The 12,230-nt window shown below is 45.2% G+C and overlaps 1 protein-coding gene across 1 annotated transcript in view; it reads left to right on the forward strand.

Moving 5' to 3' along the window:
• Positions 1 to 12,230, forward strand: part of usp43a (ubiquitin specific peptidase 43a) — a 528,525-nt gene that overhangs the window by 444,084 nt on the left and 72,211 nt on the right. The window contains exon 8 of the mRNA XM_038776890.1: positions 10,130 to 10,241. Coding sequence (XP_038632818.1) covers positions 10,130 to 10,241 — 112 coding nt within the window. The remainder of the gene's footprint in view (positions 1 to 10,129; positions 10,242 to 12,230) is intronic.

Consider the following 12,230-nt stretch of genomic DNA (forward strand, 5'->3'; position numbering starts at 1 on the left):
CGGAAGAAGATAGGTCGGACCCACCGATCGGTAGCCCCCGATCGCGGGCCTGTCCGTCATGGAGGCCCCCCCCCCACCAGGACGGCCAGTGCGGCCGTGAGTCCGAGCTCCCGCCGGGTGGAACCAGGTTGGAACCACGCCGGCGGAACCCGGTGGGAACTCAGCCGGTCGATCGCGGTGAATCGCCGCGGGGGTCTCTTTCAACGGTCCCCGGCCGACGTCGGCTGCGCGCGCAAGGCTGGCGGTGATTCTCCGGTCTGCGGAGAATCACGCCTTTGGTCTGAGACCCCATTCTCCGCCCTCGCGCCAAGTGTGATTTCGGCACGGAGGATCAGAGAATCCCGCCCCGTATATTCCAAAACTGCTCTATTTGTACATGAAATAACTTTTAGCTGAAATTAATTTTAAAATATGAAGAAATGTGCTACTTTCGTCCGCCCTCTGATTCGCCTGCTGCCCGATGCTCCTGGCTGCCGACCCTCACGTTCAACGGCCATCCCACCTCACAGCCCATCCTGATCCCTGATGGTCATGCCTGCCACCTCTCCCACTCTCTGACCCTCCCAGTCCCCACCTCTTTCCTGCCCCCTCACTCACCACTTCCCTCTCTTGAACCCTCCTCATGAGCAAGGGTTTGGGAGATGGCTGGCAAGAGGGAGGAAGCGAGTAAGGGAGTGAGAGGAACGATGAGTGGGAGGGTGAGGGGGTGAGTGGTAAACAGGAGGGTGAGTAAGCGGGATGGTCGGGGCACGGGAGGGTTGGTGAGCGGGAGAGATGGCGAGTAGAAGCATCAGAGCAGAAGGATTAGCGAGCAAGAGAGGCAGCAGGTATGAGGGTTGCTGAACAGGAGAAGCTGATTCAAGATGGCGCCAATTAGGTCATAGATGTTATGCCAGCCCGGTGCAAAGCTACGCTAAAATGAAAATCCCAGCACTAAATATGCCTACCTGCCCTAATATAAACATGACGTTAAAGTGGAACAACTTTTTAAAAAATAAATTTGAAGTACCCAATTATTTTTCAGCCCACGCAGACAGGTAGAGGAGGTGCAAACTCCACACGGACAGTGACCCGGGGCTGGGATCGAACTTGGGTCCTCAACACCGTAGGCAGCAGTGCTAACCACTGTGCCACTCAAAGCGGAACAACTTAAAGCAAGGCAATTGAAATGAGTACTTAGAACATAGAACAGTACAGCACAGAACAGGCCCTTCAGCCCTCGATGTTGTGCTGAGCAATGATCACCCTACTCAAACCCACGTATCCACCCTATACCCGTAACCCAACAACCACCCCTTAACCTTACTTTTTTTTAGGACACTATGGGCAATTTAGCATGGCCAATCCACCTAACCCGCACATCTTTGGACCGTGGGAGGAAACCGGAGCACCCGGAGGAAACCCACGCACACACGGGGAGGACGTGCAGACTCCGCACAGACAGTGACCCAGCCGGGAATCGAACCTGGGACCCTGGAGCTGTGAAGCATTTATTCTAACCACCATGCTACCGTGCTGCCCTTATTGTATTTCCCAAACTGCAGACATGTTCACACGTGCTTATGCTATATAATTTTCTGCATTAGGCTTTTACAGAAGCTGATTGTGGTGTGAGAATTTTCAGAATTCCCTTGCATGTAGTGCGATGCAGTGTTATTTTACTGATGTAAAAGAGTCAATTTGAAAACAGAACAGAATTATAAAAGTCTTTTATACCCTGAAATACCTGGACATCATCACTGCTAAGGAGTCTGATTGAGTCCATTATGTGACTGTTAACCAGGGCTTGGGGGGGGGGCAGTGTATTGATATTAACAGTGGTGAATATTGTGACATCCAGAAGGAATAATTTTTTTTAAAATTTTGTTTTTTGGATGTGAGCATCGAACACTAGGCCTGCATTTATTGCCCATCCCTAATTGCCCTTGAAAGGCAGTTAAGAATCAACCACATTACTGTGGGTCTGGAGTCACATATTGGCCAGAGCGGGTAAGGATGGCAGATTTCCTTCCTAAGGACATTAGTGAACTAGATGGGTTTTTACGAGAATCAACGATGGTTTCATGCTCATCACTCGACTTTTACTTCCAGATTTGTTTTTCATATAATTCAAATTTCACCACCTGCAGTGGCGGGATTTGAATCTGGGACCCCAGAGCAGTACTCCGAGTCCCTGGATTACTAGTCCAGTGACAATACCACTATGCCACCGCCTCTCTCGATGTATACCAATTCAGATAATCTAAATCCATCGCATGGACTGGGAAGAAAGCAGCGATGGCTTGGGACAGCAGAGGGAGATCGGACATGTCAGAGAGAGGGGTCAGCAATTGCCGGTGTGTGATGATGTCATCACATGATGATGCAAAACTGTACTGACTCCAGCTGACTGCCTCACACCAATGAGATCGGTGATGGGAGAATCTGTTACCTGCCAGTTTAGCATCAGGCGTTACAAGGGATTTAAAATTTGCAATTGATCGAGTGAAAGTCGATTAAGGTTTTTTGTTGGCAGTACAATTATATCAAAGCAAAAACAGCAGAGGGAATGCATGCCCAATAAATAGTTCTTTAAAACAGTTCTGGGGTAATTCACAGGGGGGCCTTAATGATCCGAATTACATTCTGAGAGTGTTTAAGTTCCCCTGCTTTTTCCAACATCGCCAAAGAGTGAAGACTTATTTGAACAGCCAATGTACAGTGTGTTGAATGTGAAAATTGTGAGTGCATTGAGGCAGCGGTCTCGTTTAAATGCGAGCTTCTGAAAACCGGATTTGTCTTGTGTAACTCTGACCCTGAAGACTAACTTATAATGACGATAACATTGTTTAAAAACCACTTATCAAATCGGAGCACAATTTAAGCACAAGTCAGATTTCAATGTTGGAAATTATCAATGGCTTTGACCGGCTGCTGGTAGATGGCCCTTTCCCAGAATATAAATTTCTTTCACTGTATAAAATCCTTTCAAAACTTCAAAAGTAATTTCTTCTAAACAATCCTTTTCTGGGTTTTGAACAGGAGAGAGCGAAAACAGAGTATAATGGATGCATTATGAGTGCCTATAAAAGCTCAAGTGACAATCTGAGTGGATTAAGTTTAACAAATGGAAGACTCTGTACTAAGTTCAAGGGGAAACTAAACATAGTTTCTTATTCTTGTTGAGCTTTTTATTGCAATTTTTGGTCATGAATCATTAAACAGCTTGCCAATGCTTGGCAGAAGGAAAGTGCTTGCATTTATATGGTGCCGTTCATGTCCTAAGGGTGTCCCACAGCACATGACAGCCAACAGTGTATCTTGAAGTGCCAGTACTGTTGCAGGCAATGACATTAGTCAATTTGCACAGAGCAAAGTCCCACAAACAGAAATGAAATACCGAACCGGATTATCTCTGTTTAGTCATGTCCATTCCAGGATAAATGTTGGTCACGGAACTGGCAGAATTTTCCTACTCCTGGCATAGTGCCTTGGTATTATTTGCATCTACTCGAGCAGACCCAAGGTTACTTTAACGTCTTTTTTTTAAAAAACGCAGATGATGCAGCACCATGTCCATATTGCACTGAAGCATCAGCCGAGGTTATCAGTTCAGAAGTGAGGTTTCAATCCATGGCCCACTGACTCAGAGACACAAGTCCCAGAATTTACCCTTGATCCCCTTATCTTGCTCACCTGCCTGCTCCCCCTCAGCAACATCACCTAAAAACACACCTTCAGTTTCTACATGTACTCCTGGTCATCCCCAGCTCAATCTCACCATCAACTCTCTGAACATCCTCGCCCTAAGCGAGAACCTTCCTGAGACCCAGAGTTGAATGAGCAGGAATCTCCTCCCAACTAAAGATTGGAAAGACTGACGCCACTGTTTTTAGGCACCCGTTTCAAACTCCGTTCCCTAGCTACTCTCTCTGACAACGAAAGCAGACTGATTGCAACCTTGGCTTGATCTGAGATGAGCTTCCGACCACACATCACTGCCATCATTAAAGCTCCCGATTTCCGCCTCCCTATCATTGCACGTCTCAGCTACTGCCTCGGCTCAACTACTTCTGAAATCCTCAATCCTGCTTTTATTACTTGTATATGAATCACTGACTTTAAGGCAAGGCAAAATAAAAGTATAAAATATTGGTTAACAGCATAATGTTTTGGGTTGTCTCATGCCAGTTGTCGTTTGGCTGTGGATTGCCAGGAACTGTGGAATGTTTATATTAATGTGGATTATGCCCCAGGCTCTTCATGTTGCTGTCAATTATTATTTTTCTATGTTTACACTTCAGAACTAATAAAATACTCCACTTTGTGCCAATGTTGATTGCGACATCGGGCACAGTTAGGATGCAATGGCATTGCTGACCGGTTTTGATTTCTCTGTTGTTGGTCGCAGGCACCTTTTTTTATTCATTGATGGGATGTGCGCAACGCTGGCAAGACGAGCATTTATTTGCTTTTGAGAAGGTGGTCGGAAGCCGCTTTCTTGAACCGCTGCAGTCCATATTACTTCGTTATTCTCTTCACCCCTTAAGGGACATAAGGCTGCTATGAGCTTATGCCACCTTTCTCGATCATTAGCCACAAGTGATATCCATGTGAGGTAGGTAAACCCGTCATGCAGTTAGGAACGGAGTTCCAGCTTTTTGACGCAATGAAAGAACAGTGACACAGTTCCAAGTCATGATGATGGTGTAATTTTGAGGGGATCTTTCAAGTGGTGGTGTTCCCATGCAACCTGTTGCCCTTGTTCTACTAGTGGTAGAAGTTGCGAGTTTGGAAGGTGTCGTTGAAGAAGCTTTACCAAATTACTGCAATGCATCTTGTATATGGTACAGACTGTTGTCTCTGTGTGCAGCGCAGGGAGCAAATGTTCAGGTGGTGGATGAGGTGCCGGTCAACAGGATGCTTTATCTTGAATAATGTCAAGCTTCTTGATGGTTGTCAGAGGGGCACACATTAAGGCAGATGGGGAGTATTCCATCACACTCCTGACATGTGCCTTGTAGCTGGTGGACAGACTTTGTGGAGTCAGGAGGTGAGTTACGCACCACAGAATTCCCAACCTCCGACCTGCTCGTGTAACCACAGTGTTTATGTGGCTAGTTCAGTTCAATTTCTGTTCAGTGGAAACCACCAGACAAGTTGATGTTGGGAGTTCAGCGACGGTAATACTGTTGAATGTCAGGGGAGATGGTTAGACTCTCACTTATCGAATATAATTATTTGAATCAGTGTGCACACTCCCCTGGCCAATGCTAGAGAAGTTGTGCGTTGTCCAGATTGATTTTGCATGGAAGGTTGAAATCTAGGATTCCACCACTCAAGTCAATTATTAGATTGCAGTTGGTAATGATGGAGTAAAGCAGGTGGACTATCGAGAGGTGGCGTTGTGATCAGTTTGTTGGGTATGGAATTTGTTCCATTACAGGATTTCCAATGGGTGTGTGGGGTTTGCTTGATATCCTGTTCAAAGGAAGGGCTTCATGAGCTGTCAATGAATGTTTTTTTTTTGCTGAGGTTGTTTCAGGACATGAGGAGGTTCACGACCTATTTCACTTTTAAATGCAGATGTTAAGTAGTTGCCAAAATGCTGGCACTGCCGTTAGAGCCCTGTCTCCCAGAGATCATCTCAGAAAACCAGACCGGCTTCATTAACAGTCGGAAAAAGTTGGCCAATTTATGTTGTCTGCTAAGTGTTGTCCTTTTCCCCTCCTCACTGCTCGAACTGAAGGTGATTGTTTCCCTAGATGTCAAAAAGGCGTTTGATAAACTGGAATGGGAATATCTCTTTGAGATTGTTGGGAGGTTTGGATTTGGGCAAAAGTTTATATCCTGGATTTGTTTACTGTCTAGGGCCCCCACTGCTAATGCTCGCAGGAATGCTTTGAATTTTGGCTACTTCCTGCTGAATAGAGGCACGATGCAGCGATGTCCATTGTCTCCGCTCCTGTTTGTTTGGCAACAGAACCGCTCACCATGGTGCTGAAGTCTTCTGTTAAGAAGAGGGGATAAATCAGGATGGGGGTGGAGCATAGGGTGCCCCTGTACGCAGATGACCTGCTTCTTTATATTACAAACCCAGTATCCACTATGGACGAGATAATGAAGCTATTTGGGAGTTTTGGCTCCTTCTCTGGGTGCAGACCCGATGGGCCGAATCCTCCTGCACTGTAAATTCTATGATTCTATGAAATTGAACTTGGATAAGAGCGAATGTTCCCCAGGAAGGACAGCCTACCTGGGGACATTACTTTTCCGCCTTGCCAGAACTAACTTTCATTACCTGGGTATCTGGGTAGCCAATGAATGGGCCTCACTTTATAAATTACATTACATTACACTAGTCTGTTTAATGGTGTCAAATCGGACTGACAGAAGTGGGATAAATCCCCCTGCCCTTGATGGGTAGGGTGCAGACTATTAAAATGAATGTGTTCCTGAGATTTTTACTTCTTTTTCAGTATTTCCCCACTTTGCTCCCCAAGTCCTTCTTTGTCAAAGTCAATAAATTAGTGTCCTGAATTATATGCGATAGGCAGTCAGAGGGCTTGGCTCCACCTAATTTATTACTTTACTATTGGGCAGAAGGTTGGGTGATCTGGGTTCCAAATGGGGACAAATGGAGGTGGACTCCTGCACGGTTTCTAGCTTTGGTGAAACAGTAACTGAATCGTTGGCTTTCTCTCTGATAAGATTTTCCCTGAATCCGTTGGTAGTGTCCACTATGAGAATCTGGAAGTAGTTCAGGCAGCATTTTAAGCTCTGTTGCATGTCTTCACTAGCCCCCATCTGCAATAACCAGTGTTTACTGCCAGAAGGTTTGGACTCAATATTTAAGTCATGGGAGACGAAGGGCTTGGCGAGATTTTCTATCATAGAATTTGCAGTGCAGAAGGAGGCCATTCGGCCCATCGAGTCTGCACCGGCTCTTGGAAAGAGCACCCTACCCAAGGTCAACACCTCCACCTTATCCCCATAACCCAGTAACCCCACCCAACACTAAGGGCAATTTTGGACACTAGGGCAATTTATCATGGTCAATCCACCTAACCTTTGGGGATCTGTTTGTGGACGGAAGGTTTGCCAGCTTTCAGGAACTGACGGCTCAGGGACTTGAGGTTGTTTTCGTTAGAGAGGAGAAGGCTGAGAGGTGACTTAATAGTGACATATAAGATAGTCAGAGGGTTAGATAGGGTGGACAGTGAGAGTCTTTTTCCTCGGATGGTGATGACCAACACGAGGGGACATAGCTTTAAATTGATGGGTGGTAGATATAGGACAAATGTCAGAGGCAGTTTCTTTACTCGGAGAGTGGTAGGGGTGTGGAACGCCCTGCCTGCAACAGTAGTAGACTCTCCAACTTTAAGGGCATTTAAGTGGTCACTGGATAGACATATGGATGAAAATGGAATAGTGAAGGTCAGATAGGCTTCAGATGGTTTCACAGGTCGGCGCAACATCGAGGGCCGAAGGGCCCGTACTGCGCTGTAATGTTCTGTGTTCTATGACGGAGAAATTCCAACTGCCTGGTTCCAGTCTTTTCAGATACTTTCAGATTCACGATTTTCTGCACAAGGCCTCGCTTCTCGGCCTCACTGCTGAAGACGATTTTGTCTTTGGCTGGGTCTGGTGAGGGGGGACTCTATTGGGCATATAGGGCCAGTTGCTATCAGTGGAATCTGCTCCGTTGAATGAGGTAAAGGTGAAATGGATGGGGAGTTGGGTCCCATTCTGGATGATGATGTTTGGAGTGGGGTCCTTCACAGGGTCAACTCCCCATCCTCGGGCAACATGGTGGCGCAGTCGGTTAGCCCTGCAGCCTCACAGCGCCAAGGTCCCAGGTTCGATCCCGGCTCTGGGTCACTGTCAGTGTGGAGTTTGCACAAACAAAGACCTCGCCTTTGTTTCATTACTAGCCCAGAGATGAGTTCTGCTTGGATGGATGCTCCACCCAGTGCCTCCGCCTGGTTGGGTGACCTCGTGTCATTTTTACATTTGGAGAAGGTCAAGTACACCATTAGAGGGTCAGTTGAAGGGTTCTACCTAAGCAGGCAGCCATTCAGTTCCTTTTTTAAAGAGCTAGTTCCTGTCAGTTGTTAAGGGGTTTAGTTTAGTTTTGGGGTGTTAAGTTAATTCGTGTGTTTTCATGTTAATCTTGTTTTGTGTTTATTGTGTAACTCTTTTTAATAAACATATATATTTTTTAAATCAATTAATGGTCAGCCACAGAGCTAACCGTGAAGCTCTTCCCTGGCCATCCAGGTGGAAGGCTGAAACAACAGCCCTGGCGGTGTTTGTTTGAAGTCTCCATTTTCTGAAGTAGGGGGTAGGATACTCCAATCCCGCGGCAGAGTGTCCACGCCGTCGTAAGCGCTGTCCCGTTTTACGACTGCGTGAACGGGCCGCTCCCACGACTAATTCTGGCCCCTACAGGGGGCCAGCACAGCGCTTGAATGGTTCGTGCCGTTCCAGCGGCAGATCCCGGCGCGAACTGTGCGCCACGGGATCCACGCATGTGCAGTGGCGCCGGCACCAACGCGCGCATGCGCCGTGGCCTCCTTCAACGTACCGGCCCCGACGCAACATGGCGCAGGACTACAGGGGGCGGCGCGTTGGAAAGGAGACCCTCAGCCACGGAGGCCGGCCCGCCGATTGGTGGGCCCCGATCGTGGGCCAGGCCACATCGGATCCCCCTCGCCCCCCCAAAGGCCGCCACCAGACCCTTCACGCCGAGGTCCTGCCAGCCCTAAGCCAGGATATTTCAACAAAAGGCAATCCCTTTCTTCCGGCATTTCGAGAAACCGGCCTCAATGTGTGAGGTCAGTACCTGTGCAAAAGTCAGGGACATCGCTGCTTCCCGGGCAGGACTCCATCTTTTTCACAGGAGACCACATTAAAGGAGGGACATTAACACAAGTAGCGAGTGTTATTTGTCACATGGGTCAGTTACTGGTCTGAGTGAAGGTATAATAGTCATTAAGGCTTGGGATTGCTTTTAAACTTGCACCTTTGTTCGAACTTACAGTAGTTAATAGAAGCCATTTGGAGCGCCATCACTGGCTGTCAACTTGCTTGTTTGACATCCAATTGTGAATGTACTAAAACGTATTCCAACTAAACACCAGCAAAATTGAAGCTACTGAAAGTCATCTCTCAACCAAAAACACGCAGCCTTTGCCCCTCGTGCCATCCATCTTCCAGCTTGCTTAGGTTGACCCAGACAGTTCACAAATTATTTATTCTTGAGCTGAGCTTCAAACCTCGCACCTGATCCAACACCAAGCGTGTCTACTTCGACCTTGAAAACAATTAGCTTCACCCTTCTCAGATTATTATTATCATTATTACTGCTACACGACCACTGTTTTCTTATCTCCAGATCCATTTTGCTTCCAATACCCTCTTTATTATTTCACACTTTGCACTTCACAACCTTGTTCCTCCGCTCCCCCCCCCCCCCCCCCACCCCCCACCGTACATTGGAGTGCTTTACTGCCTTCAAGGGGCTATCGAAATCAAAGGCCAGAAATTAATCCAATCAGTCCTGCTTGTTTTTTGAATGCCTTTTTGAGATCCAGAGCTGCAATTTGTGATTTAAAGATCTGTAGTGAAGCATAAAATTGACTCGAGGTATTTTCTTTTATCAGTAAACCTTGCTCACTTCTAACAAACGTCCAATTATTGATTTATCATAGCGTCGGCTTGTATGCTCCATACCCAACAGCAAATTACATTTATTATCAGTGATGACCTCTAGTGAATTGTATAGAGACTTCAATGCCTGATTTAATTAACAATGCTTTCACTAAACTTACAAACTGTAAAGAAATAGTTTGATGGTTTGTGCATTGGTATTCAATAAAAAATACAGTCTGTTTAACTTATTCTAACCGCTGAACTTAGCGGGATATGGATTATCACCACCGTACACAATTTACCAATTTATTCAGTTACGTTTTAACGTGGGAATAAAAATTGATTACAGCAGAACCCACTGTGGTGATATTGTTGCTTTAATATAGTTGAAAATTATTTAATGCATTTTTTCACTTAATGCAACTACACAGGCCAATCAATACCCAGCAGTTAACGGACATTTTAACTGAATGGTGTGTTATGTTGATCTTCTTAGGTTTGGTCCACCATTTTTGGTAAGGGAAGATCGATCTTTGAGCTGGGATCAGCTGCAGCACTGCATCCTGAACAAAATCTGCTATTTGATGAGAAATGAGACCCGTTCGCAGGTCAGTAGGGTTCAATGTGACTTGGAGCTTCTGAAGTTGTTTGTCATTGTTTGAAAAAAGAAGAAAAATCGACGTAGCATAAGTCCAGACTAATACTGGCAGTATTTCATTCCAGTATCCTAACAGAAGGATTGTTATTTTCTGATTTTGTACATGAAGAGTCCCCATCCCATGATTTGATGTGATTCAGATCATCAGTCATACTTGCTGGTATAACTCCCACTTGACATAAAGATCAGAACAGTGCGCTAGCAGTGTTGCATATCTACTAAACTGTACAGCATTGTAACTACTGTTAAGCACAAGAATATTCTAACATGCATTTTAAATACTCCAAACTCTGACCAAATTGTCAATGCTTTTCATACATATTATTTCTGAAGTAGGCACTTTGTTAATATTACACAACACAGGTGTACACAGTGATGATAGCTTTCAAAATGTATCCCCCTCAGCTTAATACTATGTGCTGTGGTTAGTTGTTAATTGTTACCTTGCTCCAGCGTTCATTTCTGATATCTGCTGTGAGAATTTGTTCAATTGGTATTTTCTACCACTCAGTATTCCATTGTATACACACTGGCTAAACCATGTTGCTCCCCAAAGATCACATGACTGCATCAGTAGCTTTGTACCTCACAGAGAGAGAGCAGAATAAAGGCATTGTCTTGTCTTGATAAATTATGGTAAGCTTCAAACTCCATCAAACATGGGATATGAGAAGAACATAGAGCACAGATGAAACACAAATTTGTGTTGTGGAAAAAAATTAGATTTGCACTGCTTACAAACCCAGCTCATTAAATTTTGCCTGAAGCCATATCATGGCTTAGATTTACATCAACCATCAAGATGGTGTTGAGCACTTTCTGTCTAAAGTAACAGATATACGTGGACACGGAGCTGTTGCACACTCTTGGGTTTAGATGAAACTCATAAACAATTCAAGATTATTATTCATACCATATATTGTTTTCCTGCTTAAGTATATTGCAGGCTGTATCTCCATTCTTGCAGGTGCAGCAAGTAATTAAGAAGGTAAATGGAATTTTGCCCTTCATTGCTAGAGGGATGGAGTTTAAAAACAGGGAGTTTATGTTGCAGCTGTATAGGGTGCTGGTGAGGCCACATCTGGATTACTGTGTACAGTTTTGGTCTCCTTACTTGAGAAAGGATCTACTGGCACTGGAGGATGGTACGAGATTCACTCGGTTGATTCCGGAGTTGAGAGGATTAGCTTGTGAGGAGAGACTGAGTATACTGCGATTATACTCATTGGAATTTAGAAGAATGAGGGAGGATCTTATAGAAACATGTAAAATGATGAAGAGAATAGTTAAGATCAACGCAGGAAGTAGTTTCCACTGGTGGGTGAAACTAGAACTAGGGGGGGCCTCAAAATAGACCTCAAAATAAGGGAGAGCAGAATCAGGACTGTGTTGAGGAGGAACAACTTCACCCAAAAGGTTGTGAATCTGTGGAATTCCCTGCCCAGGGAGGCAGTTGAGGCTACCTACTTGAATATTTTTAAAGCAAAGATAAATTTTTGAAGAGTAAAGGGGTTATGGTGAGCGGGCGGGTAAGCGGAGCTCAGTCCACAAAAACATCAGCCATGGTCTTATTAAATGGCAGAGCAGGCTCGAGGGGTCAGATGGCCTACTCCTGCTCCTAGTTCTTATATTCGATATCCAAAAAACTGACATTGTACCAGGCAATGTGTTATTTTGCTCAGCCAATTCACACAACCACCCCCTGCCCTGTGAAACAAAATGTGGGGAGTTTAATGAAGCTAAAAGTATTGACATCAAGAAAATATATTTTGGTTTCCCAGCGGTTACTTGTCAAGTTTAGAGCAGGCACGGTGTAAAATATTCAACATTGAAAGTTCTATTAAGCACATCTACTACAACTTGCATGAGATTGACATGAGGGCTTTGCCATTGTCTAAAGCACAGCCAGCTCAACCTCCTCTTGAATACTTGAAGATAG

Source organism: Scyliorhinus canicula, chromosome 18 (genome assembly GCF_902713615.1).
Source record: "Scyliorhinus canicula chromosome 18, sScyCan1.1, whole genome shotgun sequence".
NCBI classification, from domain to species: domain Eukaryota; kingdom Metazoa; phylum Chordata; class Chondrichthyes; order Carcharhiniformes; family Scyliorhinidae; genus Scyliorhinus; species Scyliorhinus canicula.